This window comes from Juglans microcarpa x Juglans regia, chromosome 6D (assembly GCF_004785595.1).
Source record: "Juglans microcarpa x Juglans regia isolate MS1-56 chromosome 6D, Jm3101_v1.0, whole genome shotgun sequence".
NCBI classification, from domain to species: Eukaryota; Viridiplantae; Streptophyta; class Magnoliopsida; order Fagales; family Juglandaceae; genus Juglans; species Juglans microcarpa x Juglans regia.
In genome coordinates, this window is record NC_054604.1 from 7441319 (window position 1) to 7465593 (window position 24275).

The 24275-nt window shown below is 36.4% G+C and overlaps 2 protein-coding genes and 1 non-coding gene across 5 annotated transcripts; 1 reads left to right on the forward strand and 2 right to left on the reverse strand.

The window, feature by feature from the left end:
• Window positions 1-8474: 8474 nt before the first annotated feature.
• Window positions 8475-10203, forward strand: LOC121235856 (thioredoxin-like 1-2, chloroplastic). The gene is made up of 4 exons (XM_041132282.1): window positions 8475-9065; window positions 9155-9337; window positions 9436-9600; window positions 9688-10203. The coding sequence occupies exons 1-4, from the start codon at window positions 8817-8819 to the stop codon at window positions 9934-9936; spliced, it is 846 nt and encodes a 281-aa protein (XP_040988216.1). The 5' UTR covers window positions 8475-8816; the 3' UTR covers window positions 9937-10203.
• Window positions 10204-14502: 4299 nt separating this feature from the next.
• LOC121234956 (pentatricopeptide repeat-containing protein At4g01570) lies at window positions 14503-17572 on the reverse strand. Of its 3 annotated transcripts, none has more exons than XR_005934478.1 (3): window positions 15018-17572; window positions 14671-14751; window positions 14503-14595 (listed from the first exon to the last, which is right to left on the reverse strand). XR_005934478.1 is itself a non-coding variant. In XM_041131113.1 (2 exons), exon 1 carries the CDS (start codon window positions 17427-17429, stop codon window positions 15033-15035), a length of 2397 nt encoding a protein of 798 aa, XP_040987047.1. In that variant the 5' UTR covers window positions 17430-17572; the 3' UTR covers window positions 14503-14751; window positions 15018-15032. The 3 variants fall into 3 exon arrangements, 1 of the variants encoding a protein (XP_040987047.1); XR_005934479.1 differs by having other exon boundaries at window positions 14545-14582; XM_041131113.1 differs by having other exon boundaries at window positions 14503-14751.
• A 5007-nt stretch (window positions 17573-22579) lies between these two features.
• LOC121236276 lies at window positions 22580-22666 on the reverse strand. The gene has a single exon (XR_005934713.1). It is a non-coding gene; the product is annotated as a small nucleolar RNA R44/J54/Z268 family (small nucleolar RNA).
• Between the last annotated feature and the right edge of the window lie 1609 nt (window positions 22667-24275).

Sequence of the window (24275 nt, forward strand, 5' to 3'; positions counted from 1 at the left end):
TTTTTTTCCCCTTTCAAGAATCCCTTCAAAAGTTTGTTTGTTTTGTTTTTTGGTAAAACGCCCACTTTGCTTCAGTCAAGCACAGCATTGTTTCCCATTATAAGGTAATTCTGATATAAAATTCTCTCTTCTTGAATAAGTTGAACCCCCACCCCCACTCAAATGGAAAAAGAGAAATGTTTGGTCTATATAAAGATCTTACAAAAGTAAACTTATAAACTGACATAATCCCAAGGGGTTGGCCCAAGTGGTGAAGGCTTTGGTCTTGGGATATCACTCCTTTTAAGGTCCAAGGTTCAATACCTAATGGGTGTAAACAATTTTTTGGAGCCACACTACCTGATAAAAAGTCAGCGATTTATAATTAGTTTTGTGTAGAGAAACTTCTGAGAGTGCGGTGCATGGGACTGGAATTTACTCTGTAAGGGTAGGTTCAAAGGGTCCTACTTTGGAGAGGTTCTCCGATATTTAAAAAGAAAAAAAAATTATAAATTAACATGACTTTATACGAAATGTTATATTTTAAAATACTTTTGTGAATAGACCTATTACTTTCCACAGAAAATACTCGTACGAATCTATCTAGTTTGAAGTGGTACTGATCCAGTATCTCAAGGGTGAACCGTATTCGAATCCTCCTTTGTGTCTTTGTTTTATTAGTTAATGTAAGAAAATCTTAGTCCTACCACTCTATGTGGCATGTGCTGTGACCTACTTGGAACTCTCGCCCTTTGATAGATTTTTCTTTTACTAAAAAGAGTGATGGACGGAATTTGTAATAGAGATACCCGTTTATCAGTCTTAGCACATATGGGGTTATTCTTAGGGTTAAAAAAAAAAACACTTTGGACCGAATCTCAAGTAGGTCAAAACATGATAGATGTGGGACTGAAAATTCGGTCAAAACATGATAGATGTGGGACTGAAAATTCCTAAGTAAATACTTTCTAGGAAAAAGGAAGAATTCTCTTCGAATGCAAGAAGGCTGAATTACTTAGATGCCTTTCATGTATCTTCGGCATCTCAAATTGGATATACATGTGTATATATATTATCTGAGAAATACTTTAACTATAAAGAGATTATAAAAAAGTAAATTCACAAACTGATGTTGCTTAATACAGTACGTCAGATTATAAAATTATTTTTATTATAAAGTAGATCTAATAGATTATGTAAAGTCACGTCAGTTTGTAGATTTATTTTTATATAATTTTTTTGTGTCTATAGTAATTTTTATATTATATTAATTAAGATTTTTTTTTTTCTTTTTGAAAAAGCATTTGAGGTTTTTTATTGAGGATATGGCAAGTGGGTTCTTATCCAACATCCCAAAATCTGTTGACTTGTTGCAGAAGATGCCTTGTGTTGTGTGAACCCATGGTTTTGGCAAAACAGGCTATAAAAAATCGAAACCAATGGGCCATTTATCTTTCCATCTATCCATCTAAAGGACACAGCAGAAAGCTCCAAACCCGTGGGTTTAACTTCTGAAGTGCAACACTTCATCTGTTTAAAGCAACTAGGTTAAAGAGCTTCATACCATTATCTAGAAGCTCGGGTGCACTAACTGCCTTGCACCAGCCTCCCATAAATATCTTTATACTCTTCAAAGTTTCAGAACCCAAAATGGACGTAGGTTTTGTTTCTCTAGTGGCTGCAGAGTTTGGCATTAGCTGTTGAATAATGTTAGGGATAAGTTTTAAATAGATAAGGTAGATCTACTGAAAAAGAATAGGTTTTTCTACATTTTTTCTTAAGGTGAAGTTCACATTTTTATAAAGGGATTATCCGTGTCTTGTCTACTTAGAGATTGTACAAATCATTTCTCTTAATATTTATTGGCAATTACCCGTGCCTTGGTTTTATTCTTATTAAATTAATTGAGTTATTCTATTTATTATCAATACACCATGTTCTTGCTAAGAGAAAAAAAGATAAAAAATTATGTGTAGTGTATAGTGTAAAGATGATGAGTAAAATTTTTTTAAAATAAAATACTATATCTATTTAGCTTAGTGAAAAAAAAAAAAAATCAACTGTTTTGAAAAGACTACTATCTTTACCATACTTGTCTTTATATTTGAAGAGGACACATCTTCACCTTATATGACTTCAACCAAATTTCTTGTGTTTTTCTTAAAATTTCATTCTTAATTCTTTATTCTAATTCAATTCCAAATGAATTTTCTCTTTATCCAAAAATCATATAGTCAACAAAAAACTTAGGCCTTTCTTTGGATTCAGAACTCACCTAAACTCATTTCATCTCATCATTACAACTTTATCAAATTCTCACATAAAATATAATATAATAATTCAACTTTTTCAAATCCTAAAACATACATTAGTGACAGTATACCACTTAAAAAAAAAACTCTCCGTACAAAAACCCAGTGCCTGCATGCATGCATGCACACAACCTCCTTTTTGGTGCTCCTTGCCGGAGTTGACCCTCTTCATTCCCTTCGCCGGAGTTGACCCTCTTATTCCCTTTCCCTTCATTTTTACTTTTAATCCCGTTATTATCTTTATTTTCTTGCAAACTCTAATGGAAGAAGTTTGTCGTTTCACGGTGGAATCGAAAACCTTTATTTTCACGAAGACGGGTGCAAATAACTTTGGCATCATGGAGAGAAATCGTCGCATGGCTCTGTTTTTCCTCATTAACGGGGGGGCTGCCTCATGGATAGTTAGGATGGTGGTGGAAGCCATTAACTCCCATCGGTGCAAAGGATTTTTCAGAAAGCTGAGGGTGGGTAATGGGGTACTCACTCTACAGCATCACAGAAGTACTAGAAGTTGTTACATGCTTTTGGAGGAATCCAATAACAGCAGGAGATAAGGGGTGCGGCTAGGAGGGATTTGCTTACCATCTCAGAAAGGTGGCTACGCGTAGGGATGGGAGTTCTGGCTTTGTTTCAGAATCAAGGTCCCCAACCTCTTACGCCTCTATCTTGGCTGCTTCCATGGCGCCGAAGGGAAACAAACCTAGTGGAGGTGTGATGAATGGTCCTTGCCCAGCGGTCCTGGAAGGGCATTTTGACGAACGTAAAAAGGTGGGTGAAGTTGAGGGCATTCTTTGGGCTGTCAGAACTAGACTTTCAGGAGTACAAGAGGAAGTTTCCTATTTGATGAATAATATTGACTTGGGATTGAGCATGGTGATGGGACTAGGCAGAGAGGCATCGGGTCCTTCAGTTCATGCTGATGCTCATGTTGATACTAAAAGAAGGAAGGATGAAAGGGCAGAGATATATGGGTTTAAAGGGCCCTCTGGTATGGATGGGTTGGGCGCACTCTCAAGGAGGCCTAATAGCCCCATTCTGAGCCTTAACTCACCGAGAGACAACGAGTCTCAACTTGGGCCTCAACCCGAGACATGGGCCTTGTACCCCCAGACACAGGCCTCAAGCCCAATCCTAAGCCCTAAACTCGTTAGGCCTTCTCAGGTGGAATGGCAAGCAAGGGTCCCCGAGCCTTCTCCTTGCGGCCTACAAATCTTCTCCTCGCCGGTGGCTTCTCTGGCCAACCCATCGTCGCCATTGACCCCACCGACTGTCGTCGGTGGCTTCTCTAGCTTGGGAAAGGAACACTAGTAGGCCCCTAACGCCTCGCCTCTTCCTGCGATAGTCATTTTGGATGTCGCCTCTTGTTCCCAGGCTAACGACACCTCACCGCAGCCACAGAGCGGGCCGATGGTCACCGTCGACCCCACGGCTTCCATTTCCGAGCAACCCCTGTCCTCAAATGGCAAGGCTAGTGACATGGGACTATTGGTCTCATCTAGGCCAGCCTCAGGGGAGGCTTCAAAAGCTTCTTTGTGCCTTCTAGGCCTCTCAAAGACTCTTTCAAAGGTCTTGTGCACGGAGAGGGAAGACACTGATGATTCTTCTCTTGATGGGAGGGTCTCGGACGTAGGTTCCTCCTATGGGTCAGAATTTCAACTAGTGTGTAAGGAGCTAAGGGCTGATGTGCAGCTAATTGACCTATGTGAACTCGGGGAAGTGTCTCGTCCTCTGTGTTTGTTGCCACTAGCAACTCCTTCAGATGATTTGCAAATTGATTGGCTCCTTCAGAAGGTTAATGATATGCACCATTTCTTAGGTATGACCTGTGAGGGTTATGAGGACCAGTTGCAAACTCTCTCCATTGCAATAAAGGCAAGCTAGCCTCTACTAGCCAGATCCGCAATTAAAAAGGATAGGGAGCTTAAGAGACTTGCCTGCTCCATAAACTATGATACACGAGAGGGTAGTGCGAGCAAGGGGCGTCACAAGGATAGGGTGAATCTTGGCGATCAATGACGCCCAAGATTCTATCATAGAATGTTCGTGGCTTGAATGACCCGAACAAGCACCTTAAAGTGAAGAATTTATTACGAGATTGGAAGACAGACGTTATTTGTTTGCAGGAGACAAAACTAAAGTTTATTGATAGACATATTATCAGAAGTTTGTGGAATTGCTCTTATGCAGGATGGACCTCCCTCGCTTCTAAGGGTGCTTCAGGGGGTATCCTCGTGTTGTGGGATAAGAGAGTAGTTAATATTGTGGAGGATTGCATCGGTGATTATTCGGTAGCATGTGCCTTCTCAAATGTGGATGATGGTTTTAATTGGGTTTTGCAGGTGTTTACGGGTTGAATGACGACAGTAGCATAAAACTTCTCTAGGATGAGATAGCTGGCCTTTGTAGTTGGTGGGATCTTCTGTGGTGTATCGAGGGTGATTTCAACATCATTGGATTTCTGAGCGAGCGATCGGGGGACTCTAGCACGGGTTCAACTATGGTTGATTTATTAGCTCTTATTTTTGAATTAGCTCTTCTAATAGGGGGGATTTCACTTGGTCAAATGGAAGGGCCTGGTCGAGATTGGATAGATTCGTTGTTTCTCAGTCATGGGAGGCCCACTTTCCTGCTTTATGCCAAAAACGGCTTCCTTGGCTGTATTCGGATCACTTCCCCATTCTTCTTAATAGTGGGGTATTCATGAGGGACGAAGATACTTCAAGTTAGAGAACATGTGGTTGAAGGTGGATGGGTTCGTAGAAAAAATTAGTTCGCAGTGGACCTCATAACAGCTCACGAGCACTCCTAGCTTTGTTTTAGCCGGGAAGCTTAAAGCATTAAAGAATGATCTAAGAATATGGAATTGGGAAGTTTTTGGAAACATCTACGACCAGAGAGACAAATTTTTTAAGGACCTACAACAATTGGATTAGAAAGAGGTGGATAGGGCTCTATCGGCCTAGGACAGGGTAAGAAAAATGACGGTAGTCGCTGAGTTAGAAAAAATCACCCTTATGGAGGAGATCTAGTGGAGACAAAAATCACGGGCACTTTGGTTGAAGGAAGGGGATAGATGTACAAAGTTTTTTCATAGAGTTGTAAACTCTCATCGAAGGAACAACGCCATAAAGGTTCTTTATTAGGAGGGCAGGGTTTTATTGGGTAGAGACGCTATTAAGGATCATATTGTCCACTTCTATGATAAGTTGCTGACATAATAGTACTTTTGGAGGCCTAAGGTAAACGTGCTTGTTTTTTATTCCATTGATCACACAATGCGGCTTCGTTGGAGAGGCCCTTCGAAGAAGATGAGGTGCTTGGTGTACTAAAAGGTATGAACAAAGATAAAGCCTTGGGACCAGATGGCTTTCCAATGGATTTCTACCACGCCTGTTGGGACATTGTTAAGGAGGATCTAATGAGGGTTTTTAGTGAATTTCACTCTTTTATGAAATTCGAGAAGAGCCTTAATGTCTCTTTCATCGTCCTCATTCCCAAGAAGGCGAGGTCTGTGGAAGTGAATGATTTTCGTCCCATAAGCCTGATAAGTGGGGTTTATAAAATCATCTCTAAAGTTTTAGCGAAGCGGCTGAATGAATTCATGGAGAAGATCATCTCGAAGTCCCAAAATGCTTTCGTGAAAGGAAGGCAAATACTAGATTTCGTCCTTATTGCCAACGAATGCTTGGAGAGCAGAGTTAGAAATGGCATTCCAGGTATATTGTGTAAATTGGATATGGAAAATGCATTTGATCATGTGAACTGAGATTTCTTGTTGTATATCCTTGGTAGGTACGACTTCGGGGAAAGATGGTGTCAGTGGATAAAGCATTGTATTACAACTGTCAAATTCTCTGTCTTGGTTAATGGCACTCTTGAAGGCTTCTTCAACAGCTCTCGGGGATTGCGACAGGGGGAACCACTATCCCCACTATTATTTATTCTAGTTATGGATATGTTGAGCAGAATGTTGGAAGGGGCTATGGATGGGGGCTTCACTTCGGGGTTCTCAATGGGTGGTTCTACGCATGGAAGATTGACAGTCTCCCATCTTCTTTTTGCCGATGATACATTGATCTTTTGTGACCCGTATCTGGACCAAATTCACTCTCTAAGGGCACTTCTACTTTGCTTTGAAGCTGTATCTAGCCTTAAGGTGAATTTATCTAAGTCCGAATTAGTTCCTACTCGCTTGGTCAACAACTTAAATGAGGTAGCTGCCATATTGGGATGCAAAGTCTCATCCTTACTTATGAAGTACCTCGGACTCCCCTTGGGGGCCCCTCACAAATCTAAGGTAATGTGGGAAGGGATTATTGAGAAAATCGAAGGCAAGTTGGCGGGATGGAAGAGACTTTATACGTGATTTCTTATAGGGAGGGCTAGAGGATGCAAAGAAATTTCATCTGATCAAATGGGATAAAGTTTGCTCCCCGTTGTCTTGCGGTGGGCTGGGTTTAAGAAATTTGAGAACCTTTAACAAGGCACTTCTCGAGAAATGGCTATGGAGTTACCATCTTGAAGGGGACGCTCTTTGGAGGAATATTTTAAATGTTAAATATGGGAGCGTCTGGGGAGGGTGGTGCTCTAAGGAAGTTAGAGGGGCCTATGGAGTGGGAGTTTGGAAACTGATTCGGAATAGTTGGGATGATTTTCTCGGTAACTACAGGTTTTGGCATGATATATGGTGCAGAGATGTTGCTTTGAAAATCGCTTTCCCTTCTCTGTATAGGATTGCATCTGACCAAGGCTCCTCAGTGGCTAATAATATGTGCAGAACCGTTGATTCCATTCATTGGTCTGTGAGATTCACCAGAGCTGTCCAGGATTAGGAGGTGGGAGCCATCACTGATTTCTATAGAATCTTATATGCGTTGAAGCCTAGGGTAGGAGGGGAGGATAGCTTGCTCTGGGCGTGCACAGAGAACAAGAAATTTTCAATTCGTTCATACTACAGGGCCTTAGCGAACCATTCCCCTAATGCTTTCCTGTGGAAGAGCATTTGGAAAAGCAATGCTCCACTCAAGGTTGCTTTTTTTGGTTGGTTGGCCTCCCATTGTAAAATCTTAACAATTGACAAGTTAATAAGGCAAGGACTTTACATTATGGATTGGTACTACATGTGCAAACGTAGCGGCGAATCAGCAGATCACCTTCTTCTTCATTGTGAAGTAGTTAAGGTATTGTGGGATGCAATCTGCTTGAGGCTTTGTATTGCATGGGTCATGCCTAAGAGGGTGATAGATCTATTGTCTTGTTGGCGATGGATCAGAGGCAATTGCCAAATTGCTAATGCATGGAAGATGTTACCTTTATGTTTAATGCGGTGCATATAGAACGAAAGAAATGACCGTTGCTTTGAGGATAAGGAACGCTCTCCGGACAGTTTTAGGGACTTCTTCTTTCATACTTTGTTGCTCTGGGCCTCTTCTGTTGTATGGGATGGAGTGAGTCTTAATGTTTTGCACGCTACTATCAGTAGCACGTAGTTTGTAATTAGGTTCTTTCTTATATACTTCATGTGTACTCGGGTTTTGTTTATTTACGTGGATCAATAAAACTTCTATTTAGCTATAAAAAAAATCTCAAAATAATAATAATATTATTAAAAATAATATTTTAACAATATTTTATTCAACTCATCTAAAACCATCTTGACTCATCTCAATTTATTTCTGAATTTAAATGGGGCCTTAGCCTGAAAAAAGCTGAGAAATTACCATTTACTGAAAAATTATATTTATAAGTAAATGTGAAATATACAAAATTGGATGATTGCGAAATTCTTTAATCAAGGATTCAAAATTTAAAAGAGCAAACTCCAATGTTCATCACAATAATTTATCCAAACATAGAAAGCAGAATTTCGTCATTTGTGGGAAAGAAAATAACGTTGAAGTGGGACCTTATCCGCATCCTGGAGAGGCAAACCACAGGCAGCTCAGGGTTTGACTGGTTTCGTGGGACATCATGCCTAACAGCCAAAACATCTACAAAAAATCCGATACAAAACGTGGCCAACTCAATAATCTAATCTAATAAACAGACCAGTCAACTTGCCCATTAGACTTGCTCAAATTTGGTGTCAATTATCCATAACAGGATTTAAAAAAATTTAAATTACAAAAGATGAAATTTTAATTCTTATCATTCTTTTATTGTTTTATAATGTAATATTACATCATAAGTAAAATCCAAAACAAAGTGATTCTGTCCCACCCACTCTCTCCTTTACCTCTTTATAATCTCACCACTTCCTTCTCCTCGGAAGCTTTGAAGGAACGAACAAGATTCTCTCTTCAAACTACAGATTTAGGTCAAAAAAAGCGGATTCTCTGTTCAATTCTTGCGCTTTTTGCTGAAAATTAGGGTCTGTCTTGGTTTTCTGTTTCTCAAGAGTTTTCAACCTTTGGCTCTTTTAACTTTCCTTGCCCCAGCTACTTTTGATTCCAAAAATTGTTGCTTTAAGTTGGGTTCTGGTTGTTTCGTGCTACAAACCTCCAAAGGCCTCTGATTTATATTCTTATGATGGCTTGGTCGATGAAGAGTTGTCTGTACTCTTATGGGTCGAATTTGAATGAGACTATTCGTGGCTCAAAACCCAGAGCGGTTTGTGGGTTTTGCCCCTCCTTTGGTTCTTCTCAATCTAAAGACGTAGAATCGAGAGCTTTTCCAGTTTTGAGTGTTGATTTTATGGGAAAGCCCTTGCATATCTCGGACCAAAAGGGCAAAAGAGACTGGAGTCCCAAATCCTCCGGCAATTTCTTCATTCATGTATGTGAATACTTTGCTTTTTCTGTCTTTACATATTTTGAGGAAAGTGTGTTCTTTATTGAATTTGGGAACTGATGCTCTGATTTCAGGCACAAACATCATTCTGTGTAAGCCGAGCCATGAGATGGTGGGACAAGACTCTTAAACCCAACATGGTGGAGATTCAATCTGCTCAAGAACTTGTGGATTCTTTGCTTAATGCTGGTGATAGGTTGGTCATAGCTGACTTCTATTCACCTGGTTGCGGAGGCTGCAAAGCTCTACATCCCAAGGTATGTTTGATTCTTGATACGTGTTCTAGTTAAGAAAATTTACCACATGCCTTTGTATATAAATCTAATTTGATTATTGAACATTGCATTCTTGTCAGATCTGTCAGCTAGCTGAATCGAATCCGAATGTGATTTTTTTAAAAGTTAACTATGAGAACCTCAAAACCATGTGTCACAGTCTCCACATTCATGTCCTACCATTCTTTAGGTTCTATAGAGGTGCAGAAGGTCGTCTATGTAGCTTCAGCTGCACCAATGCCACTGTAAGATTTTCACCATAAATCTTCCTTGACTTCTCATAACTTTCAACATGCTGTTTGAAATTTGAACTTTCATTCCTCGTATTTCAGATCAAGAAATTCAAAGATGCACTGGGAAAGCATGGGACTGAAAGATGTAGTCTTGGCCCGGCGAAAGGTCTGGATGAAGCTGAGCTAATGAATTTAGCATCAGTTGGTGAAGTCTCAATATATCGAGCACCATTCCCATCCACCAAGGAAGTAAGTGTGGAGGACTTGGTCATGGAAAGCATAGATTTGTCTGGTGTTCTGAGGAAAGCAGGCAATAAGATGGAACTCAGGAAAGAGATGCTGTGTTGAAATACAAGCACAAATCTTATTAGAAATTAGTGGATGGATGGAGTATAGCAGCACCATAATTTTTGATTTTTTTTTTTTTTTTTTTTATCAGGTTGTTTATCGATCTTTAGATGTACATAGATTGTTGAATTTTCCAAAGCGGGCTTCTGGTTTTTTGTGTTGAGCCCTGCCAGTGTGATTTGTTTGGATATTATTGTGATCTGCTATAGAGTTTATGCTGATCCCAACTTCTAATAAGATTTGTTTGGATATTGTCTATCTCCTCTTTACACTTTATCCTCAAATTCTTCTCTCTTCCATGTAATTTATGTACTCTTAAGTCTAAACACGCACCAAATGTATCCCAAAGTATTTAAGATTCTTAGACCATTACACTCAAACTGAGATGAGTAGGGTGGTGATGAATTTCCTCATATCAGAATCCTTTTTTTTTTTTTTTTTTTTTTTTTTTTTTTAAGTTTTTACATTTTTATTATTGTGATGTATTAATTGTAATAATAATAAAAAAAAAAAAGAGATGTTTATAAAGATTTTGCTTAATTTTTTTAATTTTATGAATCGAAAAAAGAGAGTTTCAAACAGATTTTCATTTTTCAAATCTCTTTGGGCAATCGTCATGTATAGTAGAGTATATCCAAACTGAAAAAATCATGTAGAGTGGGGTATATTGACATTTTCTTTCCCACCACGCCATCTCAAGTTGAATATGTGATGAACACGTTTTCACACTAAAAAAAAAGATGTGGGACCCCAATGCACCCCTATCGGGCTAGTTTTAATTGGTGAAATGCCGTGGAACCAACGTGGATTTCTCATATTCATTTTGGGGCTGGGCTCCACCAAAAATACTATATCATGCGATAAAGTTGATAAGCAAGTGGGCATGTGTCCCAATAATTCAATCTTCTATCCATAAAAGCGAATTACGTATTTGCCATTCCTAACAAAACAAATATCTACAAATTTGAGATATTTCAAGAAAAGCAAAATATCCCTAGGTATAGGACGTGCATCTCTCATATAAATATATATATATATATATATATATATATTATATTGGATTTACGTTATCTTAACTTTGACTAATTTTTTATGTTAATCACTTAAAATAGAGAAAATATATTTTAAATTATGTAACTGTCGCGTAAAAAAATTAATTTTTTAATAATAAATTTTACTTTTTTTCAAAATAATTACACAACAATTATATAATTTATAATTATATATAAAATTACTCCTTTAAACAAGGGATGAAATACGATGTTTTCCCACTGACCATGAAAGTCCAACCATCAACAGCATCCTTGTCGACTCTCAACTTTGGATATCTTGACGAGAACAATGCGAGAAATCACAATGGATGATTCATTGAAAGGAAGGATAACCCATGGGATGCTCAATGCATACACGACAATCGTGATGGCCCTTCACCATATTGTGTTTCCTAGAACCCATCACCATCTCTTCATCCACATAAATCACAATGTTTATCTTTACTGTAATTTATGCTAAATGCAATTACTCTCTGTTTGGAAAACATCTTTACTCATCTTATCTTATTTAATCATTACAATTTTTTTAAAATTCTATTTAAAATAAAATAAACAATTCAATTTTTTCAAATCTCAAAACAAAAATAATATTGAAAAATATATTCTAACAATATTTTATTCAACTTTTTAACTTTAATCTCAACTCATATCATCCTACCTGTAAAAACAAACGAGACAGAGGAGAGGAGGGTTATTTGGCAAGACCTGAGAAATATGCAAATATAGAATAAAAGCAGGATTGTTGCTAGTAACGTCAATACTATCAAGAATAATTATGAGTTCGAGGTGGGGCTGTGTGAGAATCCATCTAGTCAAATGGAAGATGAATTGAGTAGAAAGAAGATAGAACTTGAAACTTGTTTACTACATGAGGAAATAAATTGCTAAACAAAAATCAAGAATAAAATGGCTGCAAGAAGGGGATGGGTAGTGGCAGAATTATGAAAAGTCAGGAACAAATACACAAGGCTGCAGGGAGCTTATCTAAAGAAACCCTTATTGCTAATAGTTCGGTGGAAGACATCAGGTTAGATGCTTTTATGATAATTCCAATTAGTTTCTTACACTTGCCAGGCAATTTCAAGTTCAAGCCAGCTGACAGCAAGCAAAAATATATGACAATAGTAATCTTTTCACCTAAGTATGCGCATATGCCTTTCTAAGTCATTCTCATAGCCATCAATACTAAATATTTCTTGAAGACATTCCAAGCAAATTTTTAAATACTAGATATCAATGCCAAAACAAACGAAACACGTTACACAACCCATAAAGCTTGAGCAAATGGTTTTCCAGGAAATTATTTGAAACACACATACTATGGTCTTCCCCCTCTTAACACACACAAGAAAAAAAAAAGCTTTTGATTACAGATTAGCAGAAACAATCACAGAATTTAACCTTTGAGAGGATAAAATCACCAAGCCACCTATTACAATCAACATAATTTCAATGAACTGAAGCTGTGAACACCTGAAAAGTGTGAGGTGAACTCAGATTCAACAAGAACAGAAACTCATCTGTAACACAAAACACAGCTGATACTCACAGGAAACCGAACATATTTTGTGGGGAACTTGGAAGGGAGATCTATCCATGTCAATGATTTCTCTACATGTGTCCAGAACCCTGAAGTAGGGTTAATAACAAGACAGGATATTTTAAAAGTTAACAATCTTAACTTGCAAAAATTAAATGCAACAAGCCAACCAGCCAGAACATGAATCTTTAAATGGATTAAGGTAAAGAAAGAAACATAATCAAATTGGGGTTACAACAAATAATTCATAAATAAATGGGATCAATAGACTCGCCAAAGAAAAACCTTTTTTTTTTTTTTACAAGTAAAATGAAAATTTTATTGATACGAATGAAGTAGGCAAAACCCAAGTACAAAGGAAGTATACAAAAGAGAACACCTAAATCATTCTAGGAACCAGAAATGAAAAACAGAAAGTCATGAACACTAGTTCCATTAAGCACAATAGCTGAAAACCAGAGCAATAAGACATGCAGAAAAAAGTTCCGAAGTTCCTCCATCGTGCGCTCCCTATCTTCAAAGCACCAATCATTCATTTCCATCCAAATACACCACATAATGCATAAATGAATCATCCTCCAAACTGCAACCACTTGGGGACAGCCTTAAATATCCTTCCAACACGCTATTAAATCCACCACCCTTATGCCTTTAAGCCACACCAACTCTTGTCACCTCACAATGCAGTAATAAATGATCCACTCATTCCCCATTCTTCTTGCACAAATAACACTAATCCATAACAATGAGATCCCGCTTCCTCAAATTGTCCATGGTCAAAATATTCCTGAGAGAGGCAATTCATACGAAGAAAGCTACTTTGAAAGGTACATGAGACCTCCAAATATTCTTCCACGGGAAGGGAACATTACCATGTGATGCCAACAGCTTGTAATAAGATCTCACTGTAAACCAAATGAGGAAATGTTCTATACCGAGGCTATTATCAACCAATTCTGTCCAAAATTTTGTATTATTTGCCTAGAATTCAACACTTCCAGAGTAACCAAGATGTTTAGCACTTTAATCCAATTAAAATGACATTTTAGAAATTTCAAGAAGGCTCTAATTATTGCACCCATTACATCCCAAAGCAGCATGAACAATGTATAAAGAGATAAATACCAAGTTGATCATCAATTCTAACACTTAATTTAATGGCCCTTAAGATTATTCAGAGATATGTATATCGTTTTCTATTTTTTCCCGTGTTAAAACTGATATATAAAGCTACACAAAAATGAAAAACACTATTTGAGTAGTCCAATGTTCCAATTTTGTTCAGATGACTATTATATTATCTTTCTTTTTTAATAATGCTATATACAATCATAGGGTGTGCAAGCTCCGCGTACTCATTTGAAAAAAAGTGGGGTCCCACCCTGAAAAAATGATTTTTTTTTTCATGTGGGTCTCACATTTATCCACTTTTTTCAAAAGGAGTGCATAATACTTGCACACCCTAGGATTGCAGATATCGTTTCTCTATTTTTTTTCTTTTTAACAATAATTTTTACAGGAAGAACAACAGTAATGTCCTACCTTTCATTGACCAGATCTTTACCGTGTTGTCCATTCCACAGCTTGCAATACAATATATGTCCGAAGGATGGAAGTCCTACAATAACCAACAGAATGCCAGCCTAATCATTTAAAATCCTTATCTTGCACCACAGGCTACAAATCAAATTACCAATAAATAACTAGATGGTGTTTCCCCCTTATGATTTTATGATATGATCCCGTGGGAATAGAATCTCCTTCTCTCAACCCCATCTTGAATATTCGGCTCTTGCTAGACTCGTCCCAAGTGGATTGCACCAATTCTTGCATTGCCTCCTTCATCTTCTTAGCTCTTGACCTTGTAATTGGCTCATTTGAAACTTGCAAAGGTTCTTTTAAGACTAGATCTATCTTGGTGCCCATCACTTTATCAAGAGAATGTGAGGATAACTCTTTTTATTCTTCACTTATTACGCTCAAGACTTCATTGCGATGACCAACAGCTCCAGCAAACATCAAAATGCATATTCCAGTATGAATATTCCATAGACGAACTGATTCATCCTGGTCACTTGAATATTAGTGATACGCTATAACACAAAGGGTAAGAGAAACAAAAAAAGGTGTTATGATGCATACTTTGCTTGCAGACACCACAAGTGATGGTTTCAGTGGCTGTGTCCTGATTTCATTTATAGAATCCCCATGGCCAACAAAACTCTGCATAACATGAGCATGTCACAGGGAAAAAGAAAGATAAGTACTACATTTTCACCATTTACACTTATACTGCATATAATCTTTTATTGACTTATAAAAAATTTATACCCGTCCTAATTGTACATGAAAATGCTAATGTAGGCTAAAATGGCACCCAAATCAACAAATTGTGGGTTGAATATTCATACAAGAACTCAAGTTAAATGCTCAGAGAACTATTTGCTTGCAAGGTGCAACATTTCAGATCTTGCATCAACCAAACGTACCCGCAAAATTTTTCATCAAGGATCACTCTTGTTGTCCATGATCGATGCCTTTTGGTACCTCAATTTCTCAATTTCCTTTCCCAGAAAATCTAAAGTTGTGTCTGTAACATGGTTAGGCAAGCATCCTGCATCCAGCATCATTTTTAAGAATTTATATGCATCATTCAGTCGACCTGCCTTGCTATGAACTTCAATAAGAGTATTAAAGGTGACAACATCAGGATTGACTCCACTAGTCCTCATCTGCTCAAAAAGCTTGTTTACTTCCTCTATCCGACCAGCCTTCCCAAGGGCATTAATCAGTGTGTTGTACATGACCACATCAAGATATCCTCCCTGCTTAATTAGCTTATCAAGGACAGAACTGGCTAGATCTGCTCTTCCCATCTTCCCTAAGCCTTGAATAATCACATTGTATGTTGCTATGTCTGCCGGGCAAACATTCTCACCCATTTCACTAAGGACACCCCATGCCTCATTGAAATAACCCTTCTTAACAAATGAACTCATAATAGAATTGTACGAGTAACTCACAGGGTCAACACCCATATCACTAAAAATCTCAAACAATTTGCATGCTAAGCTCAGCTTTCCCTTGGCAAGAAATATAGACAAGAAAGTATTGACCATATCCATATCAAACGAGGATGTTCCTTTGGATTGAACTCGTTGCCCTCTAGATAATGAAAAAGGCAGAGAAAAATACTCGGCGGACTTCATTTGGTTGGCCAATTGATCCATGTATGGAGATGACGACCACTGATCACTGTCAGTGTATGAAGTCCTCTCATCTTTGATTCCAGAGTCATCTGAAACAAACTCATTGTCCACTGTATTGTCTGCAGAACCTATTAAGCTAAAAATCTCACCTAAGTCGCCTTTGGAAGGGAACATTGGTGTATAGTCCTTCCTTCTCTGTGGATTTTTCATCGAAGCCTCCATATCGGCCTGCCATTTAAGAACATTAGCAACCAGATTGCCATCCCTAATGTGCTTCATAAGCCTCTCTGTCCAATCCCACCGCCCATGCTTATGAAGTCCAATCAAGAGTGACGTCACAGTGACTAAATCAACAACAAAGCCCCTGTCTTCCATTTCTTCCACCAACCTTAGTGCATCCTCAAGCAGACCCTCCCTGCAAAGTTGCAACACGACAATGCTATAAGTAACACCATCCACAAACTGACCCTTCTTCTTCAAGTCACAAAACAGAGAGTAGCCAGCATCAGCCCTCCCATTCCTAAACAAACCATCAATCACAATGTTATATGTGCAACTCGAGGCCCGTACCCCATCTTGAACCATTTTCTCAAACAATTGACAGGCTTCCGTGACCTTCCTCGCCTTGAACATCCCATCTAGGAGTGAACTATACACAATAGTATCTGGGCTAAACCCATTATACTGCATCTCACTAAAAATGTTGGTTGCATCCTCCATCCGATAGGATTTACAGCACCCTTGAATAATTATTTGGTAGGTAAACTTGTCGAGCTCATGACCAGATGTTTTCAACTCCTCCCACACAATTAGTGCATCTTTCACCTTCCCAACTAAGCATAGAACGTGAATTAAGCTATTATAGGTGCACAAGTCCGGACCTAATGATCCAGAACCACACAAACTCTTTTCCTTCATTTCTCTAAATAGCTCTAAAGAGGTAGCCAAATCACCCCAACAACCAAATGCATGAATGCATATGTTGTAACCCCAAGTATCAAACTCAAACCCATTCTTTTCCCTAAGTTTGTGAAAGACTCGTTTGAATTCCACCCTCATGTTTGCTTTCCTTAGGGCAACAAGCAGTTCGTTACAGGCAACAGAGCTGGGGATCAAAGCTGAACCTTCCAGAAGCTTAAAGAAGATGGACATGGCCAAACCCACCTGGCTTTTCTTAACCAGAGCCACAAGAACCAAGTTATACATGTTGGGATCCAAGCTCGTAGTCGTCCCCAACTGCACCTCCTCCATATGATCCAAAATCTCGAGTGCTGAGTCAATCTTACCGGAGCGAATAAATGCATCAAGTAAGATCTTAAAAGTCTCAGGATCTGCGATGACACCATCTTCCTTCATGGAAAGTAATAGGTGGGGAATCTCGTGAAGCTGGTTAGTGCGGCATGCGGTGCGGAGGATGTGGGAGTAGGCGGCCGTGGAGTACTTGTAATTGGGCCCGAGTGAAAACCTGCACCAATTGAAGAAGTCAATTTTCTTGGAGGGGTGAAGGGAGTTGGAGCGAAGGATCTGGAGTATAAGAGGCTCCGAGAGGGGAATGGAACTAGGGTCGAGGTTACGAGTGCCGGACTCAGACAAAGTTTTGGTGAGGGATGCGACTGCTAGTAGGTCTCCTAGTTTGGATAGGCTGGTTCTTATGGTTTTGGTTTTTGATGGGAGAGATCTTTCATGCCACATTGCTGAGATGCGCAGCTTGCATTCCCCTTTGTGTTTCGCACACGAGATTCTAAGATAGACTTCAGGCAGAAAAACAAGAATGTAGAGGCCGAGGATGTAGCAGAAGAGCCATTTTGCTGTTTCGGTATCTCAACCAAAAAATACATCAGTATTTGTTATGAAATAATATGGGAGAAGTCACTCTTGGGAGCAGTCATTTTACATACCTTACATAATATCATTCCAGTCATTTATCTAGAGAGAAAAAATTAATAAATTGTAGTGTGTGCATTGTGTGCACCACTACAGTGAATGCTACATAGCACGTCTCGTTTGTTATTCATCAACTATTATTCATCTCACATTTCAAAAAAATAATTTGACAACCACCCACTGCCAACCACCACTTTTTTTTTTCTTTACATAGGAAGAGAGATTCAATCGCTGATTCTTTTAGTAAGAAATCAAGGTATTGCGGACTATCACTTGGGTTGCGATGATCAATCAGCCCATACGTCGGCCACTCTTAAGTAAGACTAAGCAAAAATCTAAAAATTCAACTCTATCTTCAACTCCGCACTAATTCCGCTCCGACTTAGCTCCAACTCCGATAAGTCGAAATCAGAGTCAGAATTTTTTTAACCAAAATAGTTAGAGTCGGAGTCAGACGTATTGATGTACCGACTCCACTCAGACTCCGATTATCAGACTCCAACTCCAATATTTTACATATTTTATCAAAAAAAAAATATATATATATTTTATATATTAATCGTATATATTTTATATACCTATAACTAATATAGTTAATTAAATTCAATAGTATACTAGTACGAACAAATTATTATAAAATAATATGTTTATACTATAATATAAATAGATTAAATTTACTAATAATAATTTAGTATATGTAAACACCATACTATTAACTATTACTACCTTGTAACACTAATGTATAATAACATGTAATACTAATATATAATAACTAAAGTATAATAACATGTACTATTAATGTATAATAATCAATGTATAATAACATGTAATAATAATGTATAAACATTAACGTATAATAACATGTATAATAACAATAATTTGTACAATGATTTATTTTTTCAATTTTGGTTATGTTTTAATAAAATTGAAATTGAAAAAATATTTTTAAAAAAAAAATTGAAATCTGGAAGGTCAAATCCGATTAGCGAGAGCCCAAGATTGTCAAATTAAAATTTTAAATGGATTAAAAAAAAAACCAAAATATGACTCCGCTCTGATAAGTCGGAGTCGAATTGGAAGCTATGCGAATCAGAGTTAGAGTTTGAAGTTGGATTCAATCTCCAACAAAATCGGAGTCAAAGGTAGGGCACTCCGATTCCGACATTGTCGGTGCTCAGCCCTGCTCTTAAGGGTGATCCCAACCATCATTTTTTTTTTTAATATTAAGATGTTTTTCAAAAAACATTCACCTACTTTTAGCTATTCAAACATATGTTTGATAAGTCACGAGAATCGAAATCGGTATTCATGATAAGTTTAAATTGATAATTTTAATATTGATAAAAAAATATTAAAAACACATATAAAATACAATTTAAGCATTTAATTTTATGTACAGAGGAGTATAAAATATAAATTCATTGACTAATTTTAATAAAAATATGATACGAATATAAATATTTCAATAAATATGAAATTCATGTATTTTAACCTCAATTGTTAACATTTTTTTTTTTGCCAAATATACGATTCACAAAGAAGATAAAGACTATTTTTATTTTATTTTATATACATTGGGAGAGAATGGTTGAACCCATGATGTCCATTTTGGAGATGTGGGTCTATTAAATTGTAAACACATGTCAAATGCAGTATTTTATGCACAATTACAAATTTGATATAAAATACTCATTTATCTCCCAAGTTTTTTGTTCAACCAAAGAAAATAAAGAATTACTTACTTTATCTTTCAATTTTTCTGCCATGCTTATTGAATACAATAACAAAAAAAATTAATATATATTTGGTTTTATCATATCTTTAAATATGAAATTAAAAAAAAAAATGCTTAGTTATCATACAACTTAAAAAATAAGAACAGTTTTGAATTGGTTGGGATTGACTCCCGTCAATTTGAAATCGGCTAGAATCAATTGAATAGACCGATTAAAACGATTCGGTAAACAATTCAAAAAATTCATTAAAACTGATTATGTTTCTTTCTTATTCAATTTGAATCGGTCTAAATGAGGCAAGAATCACAAATTTCACTAAAAATCCAAAAAAACTTATCTCAACATATTTTTTTCAAACATTTGTCAATTTCCTATATCCAAACATGCAAGTACTTGATATTCTATCGATTATAGCACGACAATGTTAGATGACCATTTTTGTAAGAAAAATGATTTACCCATAACATTTTGTACAACACAACAATGTGTTGAATGAAATGTATTTTTGTAAAATTATGTTAATGTTTTATAAAAATACCTCTCATTTAACACATTATAATGTGTTATACAAAATATTGTGAGTATATCGTTACTCTTTTGTAATATGTTGTGCACGATTGGAACTTCAAAGGCTACATTTGTTTTTTGATCGGGACTTCAAAGGCTACATTAATTCGATTGGAACTATCAAAGGCTACATTAATTCGATGGGAACTATCAAAGGCTACATTTTTGTAATATGTTGTGCACGATTAATTCGATTGGAACTTCAATAGTCTCGTTTGTTTTTTTAAATTAAAATTAAAAGTTAAATAAAATGTTATTAAAATATATTTTTAAAATATTATTTTTATTTTAAGATTTAAAAAAATTTTGAATTTGAAAAAATTAAATTATTTATTATATTTTGTGTAAAAATTTAAAAATAATTATAATGAAAACTATACCTAACATTGCTCCATATTTAATATGAGCATCTAGCTTTGATGTTCAAATTTAAATCGAACAATATTAAGTACAAATCTTAAATATACAAGTTTTTTATAAAAATATGGACCCTAAAAATACAGAGCTTTTCACACTTTTTTAAGGGATGTCACTTTTTTTATAAAGAGCTTGGTAAAACTTGTACATTTAGGACTCACTTATATTATATCATTTCTGCTAGATGTGGGATTTCCACGAGGTGTCCCGGACAGTCAACTTGCCCGTTCAACAAGTACGAATGCACATGAGGTGGGTCTAAGACTAGGGAACGTTCGCCCGACCCAGGCAGGGGAGGCAACTACCGCTGCTTATAACAAATCGTACGTCAAGCTAAATACAACCTTGTAAAGCTTGGATTAAATAGAAAAATCATCTCATCTTATTTAATCATTATAATTTTTTTAAATTCCTAAACAAAATACAATTTAACTTTTTCAAGTTCCAAAATAAAAATAAAACTCAAATAACATTATATTCAACTTTATCTTATCTCAACTCACCATCCAAACTACATCTAAACTAAATAATCGATGATGGTGTTGGTTATTTTGCAGCAGGTATGCTCAACAGTCAATACCACCCACCTACTGTTTGTCACAGTTCTGAAAGATCTCAAAGCACATTTTTTTCACCCATCATTGGTCACAGTTATGAAAGAAGTAAACACAAATGAAAACCCGACCTAATGGTAAATGGTGTGTTTACAAGACAAGTAACAATGTCAGCAACTGTAATGGACCATGCTAATGTACATTCATACAAAGAATTAGAAGTTTCATAAGTATCCCGCATGCAAGCAAGGCAGAGATAAAACCCAATACAAATAGCAAATTCTATTAAAAACTGCTCAACGCCTATAAAACAACAATGAAGGTGCCAAATTATAGATCATAGCAATTTAAAAATGAGTTAATATTGCCAGATATACAAGTAAAACAAAGAAATGAGTTGCTTTCTCAAGCCTTCATATACATATTGGTAGAACTTATCACATGAGGCGCTTCTGGAGCCCAATTCATCATTCAGGCTTCTACAAAAGCTCCATTCAAATCTCCGTTCTTATGTAACAATCACAAGGCTACAAAGCACTTTGTCAAGCATCCAACATAATCTAAAGTGGATTCCAAAGAGAAAAATTAAACAACATATAAAAACTACATGGAGAAAAAGGCAAAAATCACAAAAGCTAATATAAGGTAATCCAACTTGAAACAGAACCACCAAGGCACCAATTCAAGCCCAATAAGTATTCTATGACGTTTGCATTGGCCTAAAATTATCAGTTTCATGTCAAAAAATTTTGAATGATCACTGTGTGATTGGTAATTATACAGCAACCTTTAATGAAAACTGTGTTGCCTTTATTTTATTGAAGAAGAGAGACACTGACAAGTTAACCACTCAATAATCAAGGACAAAAAACCAGGAGACATTTTCAAATTAGAGAAGCATTAATTAAAAATGAGACAGACAGAGTGCAGGTGTGCATCCAGACAGTATTTTTTTTTGGTCCAATCCGGATTGAACCCGGGCGGGTAGAATATTATTCTACCCAACCAAATCCGATTACAGATTCGGTTATTTAACCGGTTATCCATAACCTGGTGTACTTTTTGCCTCAGAGGTAGTGACAATCAGATATCATCATAATTGTATCTGATAAATGTATTTTAATGCATCATTGGCAGTAGCATAATGCTTGAGACAAGATCAGGCAAAAGCTTATGATTTTGGGCATCAAAGAGATTCCAAAACATAAAAACTCATCACATTCTAACTTCAATGTCGTTATCTCTACCATCATCAAATGTTCAAAATATTACTTGGCAGATTTATCTAATAATTAAGGTCATGAATATAAAACTCGGTTACTAACAAATTACAAAAAGAAATGCCGATCTCTCAAGCTGATGCTAGAGCACCCATTCTGTACAAAATAGGACACCTTAAACAGTGTCTGCCAACCCTTTTAGTGCATCTAAGATTGACATATAAATAAAAAGAAAAATACAGAATCACAACATAACGACTGATTGCGAATTGCATTTGCAAATCATATAATACCGCAAAAAATCTTTAAATTTAAAACTAAACATTAGAAGCAAAAGGACTCTACAAATGAGAAGAATAATAAAATCTGACAATAATACGTAGGTAAAAATTGATGCAGAATTTGACGACAAAAAACTCTGCTTAATAGAATTCAAAGTTTTACACACATTAGTGACTTTGTATACTGCATCAGAGAGATTCCCAAAAGACGAAGTCAACATTCTACAAAGTAGTGCTGATGTCCCTGTCTATTTTATCATCACTTGCAGTGTCAAAAGTACTATTTTCAAATTTCTAGCGTGGTACATATGCCATCAATGAAGTGTAATATCCAGTTCATAAACAAGCGCTCCAAACAAGCAAACATGTATGCTTAACGTCATCTACTCAAGAAAAAAACCAAGTTTATAAACATTCAAATTACTTGGATGCCTAGAATTTCAAGCCATTAGTACAAAATCAGAATAAAAAACAAAACAAATCTCGGATCATACAGAGAATTTGGAAGAACATATATATAACATAAATAAATATTTGAGCTCAAAGCCGATCAATTATACTTCAAACTCTGATTGGCTGCTGAGAAAAAGTTGGAAAATAACAAGCACTGATTGCTTTACCAAACCTTTAGGCAACCAAAGAAAGTGTAAAACAATGACAATATAGAAGCCTCTGCCTCAGATTTAAATTGATTTCACAGAGATTAGTCTCGGAGTATATTTAAACCCATCACAGGCACAGGCATATTACTCCACAATCTTTAAATGAAACCAGGGAAGAAATCAAGATAAATAAACAGCACAATAAAATCAAAATATGGATTTGAGATATCAAACACTGGATTTCCTCGGCAGCATTAATCTTTTGGGGGAAAAGGGTGGTCTAGGGTTAGGGTATGGGTTTATGGCGTTTATATAGAGCAAGAGAGGCACAACAATTAGGGCAAAGTGAGGCGCTTCTTCTGTAGTAGACAATACGAAATCGGGACCGTCAATTTGAGGAAAAAACAAATTTTCAGTAATACCCTTGGACTTATTTATTTTACATATTTTTCCCATAGTATTCCCGAATTACGTGAGAGATCGAGGTTGATACGGCGCCGTGCGGATGGCGAGTTAGGCCTTGGCGCCAGGGGCCTAGCGTACCGTTTCGATCTTCGCACGCGATATCTGATAGGCTCAGATAACAACACATGGGAATGTTCTACTGGGCTCCTGTCCGATCACTTAGGGCCCAGACTTATCTTTTTTAACGAAGGGCCCAAACTTATTAGTAACCTTCTTCACTTTTACATAACCAAAAAAAAAAATTAGTACTATTTAAAAATCTTGAAACCATGTGCACACAACATTCACGAAATATAATTTGATTTATAATATTTAAATTTTAAATTTTAAATTTTAAATTAAATTATAATACGTGGATATTGTATGGTACTATAGTGTAAAGGCCTTTAAAAAGAGTTATTCTAAAAAAAAATACGTACTTAACTAATTATTATATAATCTCATAATATAAATAACCGATACCCTTGTTTAATTATAGGAATCAGTTTAATAACATGTGTAATAGGATGGAATTATGCCATTAATAATCTAGGTCCTACTTACAATCCGTTTGCAACAGTAAGGAACCCAAAGATATTCATAAATATTTTCTATTTATAAGCTGGTGTAATGAATACACATTTCATACCGCTTCCATGGCAAGTTTTGATTTACAAGAAATCCGATTCTAAACTTTTCTTATAATGTTGTGTTTGGATGTTGAAGTGAGTTGAGTTGAGATGATAAAATATTATTAGATTATTATTTTTTAATATTATTATTATTTTGAGATTTGAAAAAGTTGAATTGTTTATTATATTTTGTATTGGAAT

Bases quoted from the DNA above. Each gene is read 5' to 3' on its own strand.
- LOC121234956 (XM_041131113.1), bottom strand. From the start codon at position 17,429: ATGTGGCATGAAAGATCTCTCCCATCAAAAACCAAAACCATAAGAACC.
- LOC121235856 (XM_041132282.1), top strand. From the start codon at position 8,817: ATGATGGCTTGGTCGATGAAGAGTTGTCTGTACTCTTATGGGTCGAAT. The intron at 9,066-9,154 runs GTATGTGAATAC...CTCTGATTTCAG, and splicing joins CCGGCAATTTCTTCATTCAT to GCACAAACATCATTCTGTGT. The intron at 9,338-9,435 runs GTATGTTTGATT...CATTCTTGTCAG, and splicing joins GCAAAGCTCTACATCCCAAG to ATCTGTCAGCTAGCTGAATC.